The sequence below is a fragment of the Quercus lobata genome, chromosome 3 (assembly GCF_001633185.2).
Source record: "Quercus lobata isolate SW786 chromosome 3, ValleyOak3.0 Primary Assembly, whole genome shotgun sequence".
Classification (NCBI taxonomy): domain Eukaryota; kingdom Viridiplantae; phylum Streptophyta; class Magnoliopsida; order Fagales; family Fagaceae; genus Quercus; species Quercus lobata.
This window is the reverse complement of record NC_044906.1, coordinates 62,297,009-62,314,668: the sequence shown is the minus strand read 5'-3', so window position 1 is coordinate 62,314,668 and position 17,660 is coordinate 62,297,009. Positions and strand designations below refer to the sequence as shown.

Sequence of the window (17,660 nt, the reverse complement as noted above, 5' to 3'; positions counted from 1 at the left end):
AGGTTAAGTAAACCATTGAAATTAATTTCACAAAGATTTAGAAGTCAAGTTAACCTCTAATGATGACAACTTGTAGATGTTTTCACAAGGACTTCACTTCTTAGCATTTCCAATGGTTAAAAGATAAGTTTTCGATTTCTATGAACATTTTTTAGAGACCGAGGTGAACTCATTCAAGTCCCATGTGAATGGGTTAGGTAATGTTAAGTGCCTCTTAAAATGTGCAATTTCAACTAGTCATTTGACCTCCTAAATTAAGAATTTTACATGAAATGCCCGCTTATTTTTTTCCTTTAAAAGAAAAAAAAAAAAAAAAAATCATACACCCCTCAATTTTTTAGAATTTAGGGGCCTCAAGCCTAGGCCTAAAATCCTGTTTGCATGGTACTTCATTGATACTTCATTGAATCCTTTCGTTTAATCCCCAGTGCCATCTATAGTAACCACTTGAGACAGGTCATTACTAATTAATTTTAAATTAAAATTCTTTTGCTTATAGGCTAGAAATCTCTCTTTTATCTTTTTAACTTTTTCTTCTCTAATAAAAGAAACAAATTGTGAAACTTAAATTTAAATCATTTGCTTATAGACTATGAAGCGTCACAGTATGAATAGACATTTAGCCCAAAATGAAAAGGACTCTTTATGAGTAAGCCGAACTGAGAGTGACAACTGACTCATTTGGTTAGGTATCTTGTACAAAAGAACCCAGATCGAATCTCCTGTATATCAGTGGCAACGTGTATTTCGTTTTTTTGAAGTAGGAAACATAAATAAAAGAAAGGTCCCCTCTCTAGTTGTGTCACTTATAAATTCAATATGCCTCTAATGGGAATAAAAATAAAAATGAGATTTAAGGATACAATTCAAACAAGGCAAGCCCACAATGATTGATAAAAAGAACTGGGTCACCAATGACAAATTATTTCACAAGAAACATTATTGCTCAAGCAACAAACATATTTTAATTTAGTGGATAAGATTCATACACATCAAAAAAATTCACAAGCAACAACAGAATTGTCACAAACACATCCATGCATATCTTCACTTCTGTCTTGCTCCAACTAAATAAAAAAAGTTAAAAAGAGTCTTAAGACAGACATTCACAAACAAAGACAAACATGCCCCACTAGACATTCAGTAAAACGAACTTTGGCTCACTTGCAAGCAACCCCATTCATCAAGTGGTCTCGTTCCTCTCCAGAGCTGCAATGAAGTGCAAATGTGAGTGCCAATAGAGCCATAAGCATTCCCCTAAACTGAAATGTTAATAGAGAGAGAAAGAGAGGGGAGAGAGATTACTGTTGTAATTCAGAAGCTTCTCAATGAGATCTACATGAGTCATAAGCATTCGTCTGCAGCAGTAACGGACCAACCCCAATCCATCAAGTGCATCTCTGCATACCACATAATTAAACATGAGTGCCATCAACTAATATCCACTGCAAATTCATGCTTATAATCAAAACTAATACCAGGTCAACGTCATACTCCAAGAATTCAAAACAAAGCACATTTCTTAGCCGGTCAAATTATATTTGTTATTGTATTATACTCAAAAGAGAATACACACGTGTTCCTAAGCATAGGTACAAATGGCTTGAAAATTAAGCCCATATTGATCAATGATGCATATGGACCCAAACCAACTGCAAGTGCATACAAAATATCCCCTTTTCACATACGCTTTCAAATTCTGATAAATTTTAAGGTGCTTCTTCCTTAACAAATTCTCCTAATTGTCTCAAGCATTAAATTACAAAATCTCAATAATATCTTACAATGTTGAAGACAATTTTGCATCATATTACCCACAACTACACTACCCTACACTTAGAGATTCACATGACTAAATTAGTCTCACAGTGATCAAAATAGATACTTTATATTCACAACATATAATCACCACCCTCATTTTCTTATAAAAACTTAACAATAATAATTGTAGTGACCCAAAAAGGGGGGTCTTACATTCCATGGAATCCCACATCACCTAGAGAAGCACATGAGAATGTGTTTATAAAGAATGATCTCCCTTTAATGTGTAGAGGCCTTTTCCCTCACTGCTGTGTGCTTTGGGGGAGAACAAAACCGTGAGAAGTATGAGGCCCCAAAGTGGACAATATCTACACAGACGGGGTGGGGTCGTTACAGATGGTATCAGAGTCATGCCCTAACCAGAAGTGTGGGCCCCACACACGAGGATGTATGTGCCCGTAAGAGGGGTGGATTGTAGTGATCCAAAAGGGGGGTCTTGCATTCCATGGAATCCCACATCGCCTAGGGAAGCACATGGAAATGTATTTATAAAGAATGACCTCCCTTTGATGTGTAGAGGTTTTTTCCCCCACTGCTGTATGCTTTGAGGGAGAACAAAACCCTGAGGAGCATGGGCCCTAAAGTGGACAATATCTACACAAGCGGGGTGGGGTCGTTACAAACACATTCCCATGTGCTTCCCTAGGCGATGTGGGATTTCATAGAATGTAAGACCCCCCTTTTTGGGTCACTACAATCCACCCTCCTTACGGGCGCACGCGTCCTTGCATGTGGGACCCACACTTCCGACTAGAGCATGGCTCTGATACCATCTGTAACGACCCCACCCCGCCTGTGTAGATATTGTCCGCTTTGAGGCCCCATACCCCTCACGGTTTTGTTTTCCCCCAAAGCACACAGCAGGAGGGGAAAAGGCCTCTACACATTAAAGGGAGGTCATTCCTTATAAACACATTTCCATGTGCTTCCCTAGGCAATGTGGGATTCCATGAAATGTAAGACCCCCCTTTTTGGGTCACTACAAGAATAGTGGCCACTCTTATTTTTTTGATAATGGAAGAAGCAGAACCCACACAACAGAACACAAATGGACAGCTACAAGACCCAGGTGTAAAGATTTCACTTACACAAACTACTAGAACTAAAGACTGTTCTAACTTCACTAACAATACTCAAAGCTATCTAATAATACCCTAATTTGCACAGAGGATCTTGCTTAGGATTGAGTTGTTCACCTTGCTGCTGCCCTCTATTCTACCCCTTACATCCCATTTGATACTCTTACAGATTTGTTCCTCAGTCTGAACCCTCACCCCCATAGATTCTATTGTTGCTTTGAATCCACAGGTAATAAACTGTTGCCCACCAAACCAATTTGCAGAATGTGGTTTGTAGAATAGCTCCTTTCAGATGAACTGTTCCCAGCTATCTAGATCATCCCAGTTCTTAGGAATTCCAATCACTAAGCAAAGGGCCATATTCTGCTAGTGAAAGAACACATGGTCTCTACTCTCTATGTACCTCCTACAGAAATTACAACTACTGCCTCCATTAAAATCCCATTTCACTGGCCTAATTTGGTTGAGAGTCTATCCCTCATAGATAGCCAGCCAATAAAGCCATGTTTTTGGATGGTATTAGGGAATCAAACAAGCTTCCACCATGAGACTTCAGCCTAATGACTCTTAGTTTTTGCTCAAGTACAAACTTCAGCAGTCTAGCTATCTAGCTATACGCCTGAGCTTGAGTAGATTCCTACAACTTCAAGAAAAAACTTGAGGAATCTTAACATTCCAAAAACATTTTCCTTTTAATAGATTCTCATGAACCCAGGCTATGGGTGCATATCTGTTTGGGTGATTCCAATATAATTGTGCTACCTCTTTTTCCTTTGCTAATATTGCCCACTTTCTATTGCAACTTGGTATTTGAGTTGTGAATGTGGTATATAGAACTAATGCTTTTATTTGATGTTGAACATTCTATACCTTTCCTCTATAGATGTAATTAACGTTTGAAATTTTTATACCTTTCCTCTGCAGATGTAACAAAGGTTCTCTTTGTGCTGGAACTAACAATCAAGAGAGTGAAGGTACCACCGCCCCAATTAGGAGAGTTATGCAACTGTTTTTCATAAAAGCTACCAGATTTGCCATCATATTTTTAGAAACATAGTTCTTCTAGTAGAAAAATGAGCTACAAAGACTGATTAATGTGTATGTTAATTCCTATTTTAAATATTCCCTGTACAACTTTTGGTGACCATCCTTAAAAACCTACATCTAAAGCAACGGGGATTTGTGTTTGTGTGAATTGCTATTATTGTGTAATTAGTTTGCTTCCTGATATCATAGCAATTGAATTAACAGCCAAGCCAAGGTTTGTAATTCCAATGGTTTCAATTGCTTTTGTTTCTCATTCTAAAAGTTAGCTTCTAATTAAAGTGAGTCTTACAATGTTGTTTACTATGAATATTCTTTGTTAGTATTTATTTGTGCCTTACATGTATTACCAAACACAAATTCAATACATTCAGCAGAAAAATACAGGAGGAAAAAAAGAAGAAGCTTCCAATAATACAACAAGATGTTATATTTGTTTAATAATATCATCTATTTATCTGCATTTTTCGATTTCTGGTTACTATAACAGTTTTTAATCATATATTGATATAAGCAAACTCTTAACAATATATCCCTAACAAATAAGCAAAAAAGTTCTTACCCTTCGGAGTAATCTGACTGGAGAAGGTCAAGATACATGTCCCATTTGTTTCCAATCACCTATACAACAAACAAAAAATTGACATAAGCAACAGTTTTCCATGTTTTATAGGGATGGAAACTTGTTTTGGTAACCCAAATAAAATACATAACAAAAACTCCTATCAAATCTTAAAATGCATAGCAAATTGAAAACAGCTGCAGACTTGTTTTCGGTTTCTACTTTTCAAACCCAATGAAAACACTGACAAAACAGTTTGGAAAGCCACACTATAATGAAACCGCGCTCTAATTCAAACCACACCAAGAACATAACACAGGTTTTACTGATTTTTTCCCACATTTTTTCTTTGTAAACGTAAAAAGACCCTTTTTTTTTCCTTCCTCTTAACATCCCAAGACCCATGTCTCTCTCTCTTTCTCTCCTTTCCAAATTTCCCTCTTTTTTTTTGTGTGATTGAACATATCTACTCAACCTTGACTGTTCACTTTTCAGCCTCTTGCGTCCATGTATTTTGAAAATTTTATTGGGGGAGCAATAAGGAGGTAGTGAAAGTCAACTATGAAGGGTGAACTTGGATGAACAAAGTTTATGGATTTGGAGAAGTTTGAACAACTGGGGTTGTTGGAACATGAACAAAAAAACCCTCCTTTGTTACCAAAACAAACAAAAAAAAAAAAAAAAAATCCTCCGCAATCACACACACACACCACCAAACAACAAAACCTCCAAAGTTTTGTTACTCAAAAACAAAAACCCATCAGAGTCACAGTCATAGACATGATAATAACAATGAAAGTAAGTATGAGAATAGAATAAGGTACCTTGCCGCAGGTAAAGCAACGAACTGGAATTATCATCTTCGTGCTTGCCTTAGCTGCTGTCTTCTGCTGCTGCCGCCCTCTCTCTCTCTCTCTCTCTCTCTTTCTAAAGAGGGAATCGGCTCTTTGAATAGTAGACTTTGCCTTTGTATTTGTTTTGGTGAGAGCACACATAAATTTACTTCTATGTCCCGATTGTGTGGCGAAACAAGTAAAATATGTACGGGATCTTTTCGGGGGTTTTTCTGTCTTCTTACAAATTTTTCCTAGGTTACCTTTTTGCCCTTTTTTAATATTTTACTACTAATAACCATGGTTTTTGTCCCTTAATTCCACTCGTTAAAGGCTTTTTCGTCCCCTCAAACGAAAAAAAATAAAAATAAAAATTGTATGAGACGGTATATGTCACATACTTTCTCCTCCAACAAACTTTACATGATTAATTTATTTATTTACACGGTTAATTATCAGTTAAATTTTAGACAGTAAGTTGGTACTATATTATTGGTTTAAATTTGAACAAATTACTTAAATTATATTTTTGTCCTTCAGTAATAAACTAATAGTCAATAACAATATGGCAACCGACATCTTGGATTTTATATTTTTTTTATAATCTTCAATATTATTCAACCAAATTAAAGTACAACAAGGGAAGAACAGTCAACCTCACAAACTGTTCTTAACACATTTGGAAGATTGAGATTATTGAAACAAAACGACTAGAAATTAGAAAGGAAGAGTTTAGTAGCAGCATGCCATGTGATGCTGCTTTACATTCTCTCTTGACCCAATTGAAAGAACAAAAAAGAAAACACTCTTGGAGACTAAGTATGCTGCTGATGGACCAATCTGGGGCGGTTGGTGGGGAGGTCAAAGGATCAAAACAATTTTTCATGTCTCCCTCAATGGCAATGTGGGGCCATCTTTCATCCTTAGCAAGCTGGATAGCCCAAAGAATGGCTGCTTCTTCTGCTCTAAGGGGGGAGCATGTAGGAATAGTTCTTGCCCAAATCTTCTGGACTTCACCTTTGTAGTATCTAGTCAATTTAGATTTGTTGTGCAAGTGTTATGGACGTAAAATTTCTAAATATATATATATATATAATGCATAAAAATTTCACATTAATGTTTTTTTTTAAAGAAGAAAACTAAGCCATGTTTTTTTTTATAATACATATGCACTATAATTAAATAACATTTTTTTCAGTGTCCAAAAGATTAAAAATCCAAAAAAAAATTTATAAATGAATATAAAAATATATCTATTATTGTTAAATTAAAAATTGTCCCAGAAGTTTAATATATTAGAAAATGGTAAAGTTAATCATTTAATCACATAATTTTAACACTCTCTCTTACATGTGGGCTCAAACTCTCTTTTAATAGGTGAGACCTAACACGTGATATTTTAAATGGGCGGTAAAGTGGAGAAGACAGAGATTGAACTCATGACCTCTTACTTTGATATTATATTAAATTACTGATTATTCTTACTTTGATATCATATTAAATTACTGATTATTCCAAAAGTTTAAATTATTGGAAAATGGTAAATTTAATCATTTAACTACATAATTTTAACCACATAATTTTAACAATTATTCCAAGGTAAAAATTCATTTATAACATGATACCCAATTTGTTCTAGAGAATATTTATAAAAAAAAATAAAAAAAATAAAAAAATTTAAAAATCCATACCATGGATCTCAAATCTATGCATGAAGTAAACATTATGATTAGCTCTCATTGTGAGCGTATCCAATAATTGCTACAATCATCTCTTAGAAATCTAAAACAACTACTTGTCTCTACTATATTTTTCATAAGAGTGTTAGTTTTCTTGTTGGTGAATGATGAATCCATTTATGGCAAAAAGCAATGATTTAGACGAAGAATCATTTATTAGAAAAGGCCCCAAGGACATGAATTTGTAGATCAGAGTATTTATTAGTAGTCTCCATGTGAATGCAACTCCTTCATTGTTAGGTTCCTATGGTTATTTAAAAATGCATTAGTTCTAATTGGAGGCAAAGATAAACCTTATAATGGTTTGGTAGTTGGTCATATAAATACACTTCATAATCTACAATAGATGATGAGTTAAAAAAATTGAAACTTTCTACCAATACAAACTTTGAAACCTAAAGACTAGAATATAAAATGGATTGAAGAGAAGATTTTATGTTATGAAGTTGATTGTCATTCTCTATCATGATATGGATGTCATCACTCCTTATGATACCAATGAACCTCTTAGTCATTGCTATGCTACCAATGGTTGGTATTTTTTACTCGATCGCAGGTTACCAAATTATATGAAAACAATATAGCTAACCTATTACTGACTAATAAAAAGTTACACTTTTATATTCGAAGTTAATATCCTTTTTTTGTTAATTATATTAACACAATCATATTTTTCAAAAACAATGTTGGAAATAAGCCAAAAATAGAACACAAAAAACACAATTTAAATGAAATGTTAGGTTTTGTAATGCCTTTAAAGATTTAAAACTGCTAGTGTTTATAAGTGCCATATATTCATCATAAGCATCCCATCATTTTCTCCATCGGGTTAAAAACAATTATAGTCATGATCATAAACTCATGATAATCTTTTGCTTGCAATCATGATCATAAACTCAAAACAACACTATAAAATAAAACTAGCAAACACATTAACTTGAAATACTAAAATTTTGGATTAATTTATAATTGCATGAACGTAAATTCAAAATGGAAATTAAGTTAACAGCCACCATGGAAGCCAATAGGATAAAACAACATAGAAACTAACATCAAAATGAACACAATTTTTTAAGATTGAAGTAAAACAAAATAGACCGAATTGGACTAAATTGGACCAAAATAAAACCAAGTGGACCGAATTGACTGATTGGACCGAAATAGAACCAAGTGAACCAAAATGGATTAAAGTTTATCAAAATGGACATAAATGCTATGCTAATGTGGCTCAATAACAGTGTAACAATAATAAATGTTATGTTCATCTTCTAGATATTATATAGATATGTTTCAAAATCAATAATGTACTTTAATGGGTCCTTATACTTTATTTGTTCAAGTGCCTTACAATAACAATAATAGCAAAATCTTAATCTCAAAATTTGGCCTTACGATGTTTATTGTAAGGACTGAATTTGGATTGGACCCAAAATAGGATTGGGTTTTAGCCCAACGAGCCCAAACAATGAATTTGTAGAGCGTGGGTGAAAGAACTAGTTCTATTCAGTAAGAAAGACAATAACAGTTGTTTATTTGAGAGAATCAAATACAAGTAAGATAAGAAAATCTGTCATCAGCACAGTCTGAGGAGCTATGTTATAATGTCAAGTTTATGATCAAGGTTACAAGAGTTCAAAGGATTATTACAAAGATTTCTTGGTTTTTCGATCTCCCATTCTTTAGGCCACCTTTCCATGCTATATACTATAATTTTGGTATCATCCCCATGTGTAGGTTAGGTGCTAGGAACTCCTTCTTGTCCCATCCAACACCTCCCAGAACCTTCAACTAGCAGCTGTAAGGCTGCTTCACCATTGTTTAGGCATCACATCCATATTAATGCAGCTAGAGAGTTAGCTGAGATGCATTTAATGTGGAGGTAACAATTTTTGTAGATATTTGTTGCCTCCCTCTACTCCTCTCTTATCCAATGTCTAACTTCTAACCGTGATGCAACCTTGAAGGATGTTTAAGATGATAAGACATTCCTACTGATCTCAGATCTCCATTTCCAATATGACTTTTCTCCTCGGACATATTTTGGACTATCATATACAATCCTTATTTCTTCTTCTTCTACAATTCCCATAATAACCTTATTTGACTATCCTTAGACTAGTAAATATCCTCGAATTGGCCCTACAAGCCCAATTCGTACAGTTTTAATAATACCTTCTGGCTAATTGGCCCCTACATTTATTATTGTTCTTATCTATACTTTTAGTCTACTTATAAATCATTCAAATTCCATTGACGGTATCTATATATTAAAATAAAAAATGTTTTGTGGGGGCTTGTGCCCAGGTGATCAATTCCGGCCCACTAAACTTAGGCTTAAGATCAGCTTAAGTAGCTAAGGCTAGCCCAAGAGATTGAAGTTGGCCTAAACCTTGTAGGAATAGGTCCAACCCAACGATAAGTATGTCAGGGTCTAGAGAGTATTGTTCGGAGAATTCCACAGTGTTTGGGTTGATTTAGGCCCACTATTGATTGATAAGACAGTGGAAGATCAACAAGGAAGTGGACTAATTCAGGTCGGCCCCCGAATACTATTAGTGCCTTTGGGGAGTTTGCTGCCGAAAGCCATTTGGCATCAAAAACAAGTTTCGGGAGAATTTTCAAAAAACATGATTGTTTTCTAGGGATTCTGGGTGAAAGTAGGATTGCATGAGAACTGGTGAAAAAGTAATGATTTGAATCCCACTAAGGGGAGACTATATAAGGGAGTGAGGGTAAACAAGAAGGGGTTGGTTTTTTTTGGGTTGGGGAGAGAAAAAGTGAGAAGAAATTGAGAGAGGGAGAAGAAACAGAGGGGATGAAAGGGAGAAGGTTAAGAGAAAGTAAGAAGCAAAGTCAAAGGGTAAGGGGGTGTTAGGCTGGAAACCACAGGGATAATAGATATTGGACTATTCAGGCTGCGTTTGAAGCAAAATCTGTAGGATTGTGAGGAAACCCACCAACATTTAAATTGGGAGCCCAAATCCACTGTCCTAGATAGTATCATTCACAAGTTTGGGGTACCACATGTTTATAAGTAATTTATGGTTTTTTAAAGACGGTGAGAAATACTTCTCATTAAATATGTTGCACCAACAACTCAAATTTGTACCCCCAAGCACTAAGTACCAATTCGGCTTAAGCGCTATCGGTATAAGTGAACTTTTGTAATTGATATCGACATTAAACCATGAAAGAATGATAAGCATGAATCTCTGGGGTTGTTTGGGAAATTGAGAGTGCATAAGCTTAGGTCCAATCTCAATGTTTTTTTTTTTACAATTTTTATTTTTTAGTTTTTTTAATATTTTTAGGGTAAAATACTATTTTGGTCCTAAATTTTACTAAAAAGTTTATTTTTTGTCCCTAGAACTTTAAAAAGTTCTTTTTTTCATTCCTAAACTTTGTAAAAAGTTTTTTGAATAGTATAGAGACAAAAATAAGGATGGAAAAAAAAGTTTTTTTTCAATAATTTAGGGATGAAAAACAAATTTTTAGTAAAGTTTAAGGATATAAATAAAACATTTTCAATAATTTAGAGACAAAATGAACTTTTTAATATTTTAAAGATGAAAAATGAACTTCTTAAAGTTTAGAAATGAAAAACAAACATTTTGTAAAGTTTAGAGGCCAAAATAGTATTTTATTTTTTTTATTTAACAATTCTTAAGACCAACTTTCTCTTTATACGAGTATCTATAACATCTGCGTAACACGTGAACCTTTATTCACCAAAACTTTTTTTTACCAAACCTTAAATTTTTAAACCAGTCACTCTATACTGAGCTAACCAAATGAGATTTATGTGTTACAATATGTTAAAGGTATTTTGATGTTGATTAATTAGGTAAATTTGAATCATGAATGCAACCTTGGAATTAGTAGCGACATGATGAACATGGTAAGCTAGAAAGATTTACTAAAAAAATAAATAAAAAAATACTTGGTAAAATGTTTGGCAATTGGAGCATTAAAAAAATTTGAAAAAATTGGGGAGAGTTAAAATAAATTTTTTTTTTTTTTAAAAACACCCAAGGTAATGGTTTGGTGGAGATTTCTCAAACCAATTATGTGACGATGGGTAAAATCATTCATGTGTACTTTTAATAAACACATGATCTATTTAATTTATTTATGATTTATTTAAATAATACATGTGGATGATTTTATAAGTTGTCCGCTAATATGTAAGAAGATGAGTTTTGCATGTAAATGTTATTTAAGAAAGACAAATTTCCCTTATACATTTGTGTAAAACTTTCTCATGCATCTCGTGGGCTAAGTCTAACAACTAATATTGTAATTTATGTTTAGATTATAATGATATAGGCTACGGGTTTTAGCTCAATGCCTCAGTGGGCATTAGGAAGCTCATTATGAAATGAGAGATGGGGAGATCCAAACCTTAATCATTGGTTAAATCCCCATTACAAACAAAGCTCTTGCCAAAAGTTTAAACCCTACACATCTCCACAGTGCCGGCTCAAGGCCTAGGCAACTTAGGTCGAGGCCTAAGGCCTCACAATAAATAAAAAATTTTCCTACTAAAAAAAGGCTCCATCTTTCTTAGTAAAAGACCCAAAATTTTATAAAAATATTACATTTTTTAAATAATTCGTACTTTTTTTAAGAGTGATGTTAAAGATATCACAAATTTTATTATAGATTTAACTGACATATCACCAATCACATAAAAAAGCAATTCAAACACAAATAAATTAAGTTGTTGAAATTCATCAATTACAATTGTAATCATATTTATTGTCAACATTTTGTAATATTTTTAGTATTTTTCTTTTTCATTTCTAACAAGGCTTTTATAATAGGAGACTAATAAAAATTTAACTCAATTGAAACCTTAAGATGTTTCAAATAAAATGCTACAAATGCGATAAATCATCAATGATGACTAATTTCTTACTAAGCCATACATCAAATAATATCTATCTATCTCTTTCTCTTAAAAAGAATGGATAAAATTAAAATTTAGATTACAACTGTACTTAACTATGCATAATCATATATCAAAGTTAAAGTAAGTTCCTTTTGATTCAACTATAATATTCAATCTTCTATATGAAATTAACCTTAATTTAGCTAGTATTATTCATCAATTTTTGTATTTACATCAAATTAGTCTTAATTTAATTAGTATTATATAATTTTATTTAATAAATGTCCCATAGGCCCCAAATTTTGTTGGGCCGGCCCTGCATCTCCATAAAAGGACACATGAAATACCACTAGAGCCATAAATCTTGTATTGTACTGAAAAAAAGATAGCAACTTTACATTTTTGCCAGTGGAATACCATTTTAGGTGGAACCTGAGGGAGGACTACTCAAGGGAGGCTGCGAAAAGAAGGTATTCATTAGTACTGCTAAGTGCTAAGTTGATTTATATAGTTAAACAACTTACGATAAAAGAGAAAAATGCGATCGATGTTACATAGTGTGATACCAACAAAGTGATATTGGAGGAGCATGATTTGGTTACAAGTCAAAACTACATGCCCCAAAGATCAAACAGATGGGAAAAACTTGTTCAGATTGAAGGGCAGGGAATAGAATTCCTCGCTTCTTGTGTCTGTTTTGAATGACCGGAACCTATCCCACCAATGCATGCCTCTATCTTTCCTGGTTTGATTGTCTTTCCGGTGCAGTGTGACGTCAAGGAAAAAGGCCAACAAGCCAGCAACAAATGCTTCCGATGAGAAGGGCACGTTGATCATATCGTTGAACTGCAAAAACAATAGAGACATTTGATTAATACCCACACAACCAAGGAAGAAAATTCTTTTGATTGGTCTTCAAAGACGATAGAAGTTATATCAAGCTAGATACAGGACAGAGAAGTTGTGTACCCATCTTGCTTCAGTGTGGACAGGACCATAGCCTTTAACAACTGTATATTCATTGAAGTATTGAGGTATTGATAAGCCCATGTAAATAGAGAAGCCTAATACAAACTTTGTCCTGAAGCTGTTTAAATTGCAAAACTGAAGAAGACTGAGGCCTGCTGAACCTGCTCGTGTATTATGAAAAAGTATTAAACAAATTATCCTTGAATTGAATTATAATGATGATTTAAAACCTGCTCCATAAGTTAATAATACCTACCCACATAGGCAAAAAACAGGCAGTATAAAGCTGCAATGATTGGTGCTGGGATTGAAGCAAAGACAGCTCCAAATTTTCCTGTATAGAATTTATATGTTATATTACATGCAACAAGGAGACAGATTTGAGTGTGAATTTCTTGCATGAATTACTCACCAAGGATGGAAAAGAAGATCATGAAACCAGCTGATATTTGGACAACCCTTCGGCTACCAACACGTGTCAATGCTAATAAACCTGCATTTTCACTAAAAATAACAAAGAACGATATAATAGTTTGTCAAGAATTGATAGATAAGAATATTTCTAAGGATTTGGTGATTTGAACAAGATTCTTACACAGAAACTGATGACCCAATTCCAGTTCCAAATATCCCAGAGAACAGAATGCCCACTCCCTGATGTTACAACAATAAAAATGTAAGTGTTAAAAAGGACAAGAAAAAAAAATGCTTCAGATATTAAGTCAACCAGAAAAAATATTGTTACAATTATATAGTCAGATCCCATAGGCTAACAATATAATTTTAGTAAATAAGCAGGGCAAACAACAGCTCTCGGATATTAAATTGGTGCACGTTGATTTGTGCATCCTATAAACCATATAAGAGTAAACTAGTAAAATGAGGGTGAAAATACAAGGCAATCGTAATCTGTTACCTGCCAACCAACACCACGGCTAAGAATAGAAGGTGGCAGTGGAGTTGCACTTGCATACCTTGACACAGCAATGAAAGCACCTGTGGACTGTTCAAACATAAAATCATGCAGAAATTAGCAAAGTTACACAGTATAGCATATCGATATAGTAAGTTTCCATTCTTAATGAAACAAACCATTAAGCATGCCAGAATTGAATAATTTATAAGAAATTTCATGTAATCAAGCATTAAATTAATTTCATTATTATATTGGTGAGAACATCAATAAGCATAGCAAAATTATAGTCATTCTATGCCTGTAATAGGGGAAAAGCTTAATTAATTAGACTTAATAACTATTAACATGGCACTCCACCTTCAATAAACAATAAAAACAGCAGTGTGCTACTGGGCAGTATTCTACAAGTAACAATGGACTCAGGGAAATATATTGGACAAGCACAGAAGTAAACAGACCTCTACAAGAGCAACAAACGAAACAGTCATCATAGCAAAAGCTTCTCCCGCATCAAACGTGGGAGCTCCCCATTGAAAAGGATATGGAACTCTTATCCTGCACAAAACAGTGTTTGACAACAATAAGGCACAGAAATCACCAAAATGACACCTCATTGTGCCTTGTCATCTCAGATGCACAGGAAACATCTCAATTGATGCATCTCATTGCAAGAGTCAGATGCCAGTGTTGTAAAAAGAAATATCTAATTTGTTCATGTGTAACACCTCTAAGCAATGTATGAGTTGAAATCCAGTAAAAACATAACATCATAACTATATTTCACATGTAAAAAACAACTACAAGAGCCTTACCATGGAGCAGCGCCAATAATTCCAGCGCGATCAGTTCTACAACTTAATTGAGTTTTAGGCCCTGTATTCTTGTAAGCCCCACCCACAGTGAGCAGATGAGCATAAATCCAAACAATCGCCACCGAGAATATAACAGCAAAGCGATCAAAGACATGCTTCTCCCCACGTATCAAATGAGGTACATACTGCCAATCATTGATATTATGTTTAGAATGGTTGCCTACGCTTAGAAAAGAGAAATAACTGCAAATGATGATTGAAGATTACCTGTGAAATTAGTATCAGAATGATGAGTTGTGGCAGCCCAATCTCCACGCATTTTGCAAGCTAGACATTCAAAGTCAATAGCATATGAATCAGATACAATTTCAACAAGATATTAAGGAGGCAGAAGGCAAGGGGGAGTGGAAGAAAGAAGTGGTAATGACATTTTTGTTGGAAATAAATAGTTACATACCACAGGAAAACCAAACTCATATAGCCCAAAACCTGACAAAGCAACTAGGGGAACAGCAGCAATTGGACTTAGGAACCTGGATAAATGTAGAGAAACATTAACACAGACCAACATAATTTGAGAGGAACTTGCAGCATGAAAAACACAATTAACAACCAAATTCACCAAATTTTGAATTTTTTTGGGTCAATTTAAGTTGTGTTTAATTGAAAATGTCATCGAGAAATTAGAATCATGGAATATTTATCACAACTAGCAGTTCATACTAGCTCACATGGCACTTTCTCCTCCCCGAGAAAAGATGGAGGATAAAGCTGTGAGTTCAAAATCCATTGGATACATAACTTATCAGTAAAAAAGAAATAGGAGTTGACACTTGCACCACACAAAGATTATTTTGAAGGAATAAGACTAATCTAAAACAAGTACTAGTGGCAACAACTATGGATTTTAGTATATAACAACAGCTTGTGCAGACAAGCCAATGAAGGACCACTGCAACTGCAAAATCTAGTAGATTGCAATCATATTATAAAGTACTAACCAACCTCGCAACATTACGCCAAAGTCCACTAAAGCCAATTACGATCTGGAGAGTCGATGCTACAATAAGAGCACCCTGGGTTCCACGCATTATCCTTTCAAATTTCTGTTAATACATTACAAATCAGCTAAACCAGGATCATGATATAAAAACAATAGTGGAGCAGTAACCAAATTCGTTGGGATTCCAATGGACAAACCTCCTGTGGATTTAAAACATCACTGTATCGACCAGCCAAAATGATTGAAATGGTTGCTGGCACAAAGGTATAAGAAGCTCCGATCACAGCAGGTAGCCGAGTCCCAAAAAAGGTTTGAAACAATGTGTTCAAACCAGCCACAAACAATATCGTCTGAATCATTTTTGCTTTCTCCTCCTAAAAACAAAAAAAAATTGCATTCTTAACTATGGAGCACAGCTCATATAAATCAAAAACATCCATATAACAAAACAAGAAACATCAAAATTGTTGTCCAATTATGAATGTCCTTGTCAAGACTTACATTGCCTCCTCCCATCTGTGGAACAAGAGATGCCGGGATCAAAACAGTTGTGCCAAGCATCACCAGGTAATGTTGGAAACCAAGTAGAATTGCCTCGGCTACATTTAAAAAACCAACCCCTCAATTCAAAATAATTACATTTTTTTTTATAGAAATGAATGCTTGTCAATAATAAAAAACAGAATAATGCATAGAAGTTTGTTATATATATACAGAACAACAAATTTCAGAACTTTGTTAGATTTATCAAAAGAGTTCCATTAAAAGTTCACACCACCAACAAATATAGAATAATGCACAGAAGTTCCCTGTGAACGTCACGATTAAACAATAAATTTAAACAATAAATTCATGTTTGCTGAAACTAAGAATACAGCATTAATAGTGTATATAAACTACATGGAATCTCTCAAATCAATGAGTAACTAATGTAAACAGGGCACATAATCAACAGACTCAACAAAAGCATAAACTGGGCAAAAAGAAATTGGAGAAACTCACGCCATGGTGGAGGACTAGTTATGCAGAAAGAAATATTTGGGAGCTGATCTTTGGATGGATGTGGCTGTAACTCTTCTTGTTTTGGTGGTGGTGCAGCTTGTCCACCTGCCATCTTTGTTTCTCTTCTTCTTTACTTTTCTTTCTTTTCCCTCAAAAGACTTAAACCCAATAACAAAATTAGTCCTTTTAATTACTTACACACTTCAAAACCCAAATCTCCAAATAAAAAACCAACTTCAAAAAATTCTCCCACTTCCAAAAGAAGATAACAAGAAATCAGAAAATCTTCACGAAAACCCATATGTCCCATACCCCCAAAAAAAAACCTTTACCATTCCAAAACTAGCTTAATACTAAGACCAAGAAAAACTCACTTACAAGGAGTGTATTGTGTATAATATGTGTAGCAGCAGCAGCAGCAGCAGTTATCAGAAACCAAGCGTTGCAGTGAAAAACACTCAACAAGCTAGAACAACTTGGGAGAATCAAAAGGGTATGTTTTTAATGTGATTACATATAACATAATGCGTTAGTTTACAGTCCAACATAAGAGCCACTTGGAGTCCAAGAAAACATAAAGTGAATGTAATCGTTAAGAAGGAAAAAAAACAACAAAGGGAAGAAAGGAAAAGAAGAGAAAAGCAAAAGGAGAGAGAGATACTGTCTGTGTTCCCTCCTAAAGTGAGAAAGAAACCAAAAATTCCTACTCTGTGACCCAAAAGAATCTCTTACTTCATTCTTTTGTAAGCTTAATCTCCATTTATTTATATTTGAGGCTTCTTTTTCTTCAATCACGTAAAGATAAAGTTTGTATAAAAGCATCTCCACCGTCACCTTTACCAATCTGTTAACCACTATTTTATTGTATTACTGTCACTTTAAAAACAGCAAAACCCAGAACCTTTTGTTCTGTAACCACGTCCTCTGGACTCTAGTTACTACTTACGTAAAAATAATAAAATATAACAGTATTTTTTTTTTAATTAAAA

At 34.3% G+C, this 17,660-nt stretch overlaps 2 protein-coding genes across 4 annotated transcripts; both read right to left on the bottom strand.

Moving 5' to 3' along the window:
• Positions 1-887: 887 nt before the first annotated feature.
• Positions 888-5,476, bottom strand: LOC115981731 (DNA-directed RNA polymerases I, II, and III subunit RPABC5-like). Its single transcript, XM_031104058.1, has 4 exons — positions 5,331-5,476; positions 4,507-4,565; positions 1,306-1,400; positions 888-1,209 (listed from the first exon to the last, which is right to left on the bottom strand). The coding sequence occupies exons 1-4, from the start codon at positions 5,364-5,366 to the stop codon at positions 1,184-1,186; spliced, it is 216 nt and encodes a 71-aa protein (XP_030959918.1). The 5' UTR covers positions 5,367-5,476; the 3' UTR covers positions 888-1,183.
• A 6,951-nt stretch (positions 5,477-12,427) lies between these two features.
• On the bottom strand, positions 12,428-17,444 carry LOC115982709 (nucleobase-ascorbate transporter 6-like). Of its 3 annotated transcripts, none has more exons than XM_031105399.1 (15): positions 17,046-17,444; positions 16,672-16,829; positions 16,171-16,268; positions 15,867-16,043; positions 15,672-15,772; positions 15,124-15,199; positions 14,934-14,993; positions 14,667-14,851; positions 14,313-14,409; positions 13,855-13,941; positions 13,534-13,592; positions 13,351-13,442; positions 13,195-13,272; positions 12,939-13,099; positions 12,428-12,815 (listed from the first exon to the last, which is right to left on the bottom strand). In XM_031105399.1, the coding sequence occupies exons 2-15, from the start codon at positions 16,781-16,783 to the stop codon at positions 12,597-12,599; spliced, it is 1,602 nt and encodes a 533-aa protein (XP_030961259.1). In that variant the 5' UTR covers positions 16,784-16,829; positions 17,046-17,444; the 3' UTR covers positions 12,428-12,596. The 3 variants fall into 3 exon arrangements, with proteins under 3 accessions (XP_030961259.1, XP_030961257.1, XP_030961258.1); XM_031105397.1 differs by having other exon boundaries at positions 17,050-17,444; XM_031105398.1 differs by lacking the exon at positions 17,046-17,444 and having other exon boundaries at positions 16,672-17,037.
• Between the last annotated feature and the right edge of the window lie 216 nt (positions 17,445-17,660).

Excerpts from the sequence above, each read along its gene's own strand:
- LOC115982709 (XM_031105399.1), bottom strand. The coding sequence starts at position 16,783 with ATGGCAGGTGGACAAGCTGCACCACCACCAAAACAAGAAGAGTTACAG. Across the intron at positions 15,773-15,866 it reads ATGTTTTAAATCCACAGGAG|AAATTTGAAAGGATAATGCG; the intron begins GTTTGTCCATTG and ends ATGTATTAACAG. Across the intron at positions 14,852-14,933 it reads TTCTGATACTAATTTCACAG|TATGTACCTCATTTGATACG; the intron begins GTAATCTTCAAT and ends AATGATTGGCAG.
- LOC115981731 (XM_031104058.1), bottom strand. The coding sequence starts at position 5,366 with ATGATAATTCCAGTTCGTTGCTTTACCTGCGGCAAG. Across the intron at positions 4,566-5,330 it reads GTTGCTTTACCTGCGGCAAG|GTGATTGGAAACAAATGGGA; the intron begins GTACCTTATTCT and ends TTTGTTGTATAG. Across the intron at positions 1,210-1,305 it reads GAAGCTTCTGAATTACAACA|CTCTGGAGAGGAACGAGACC; the intron begins GTAATCTCTCTC and ends ACTTCATTGCAG.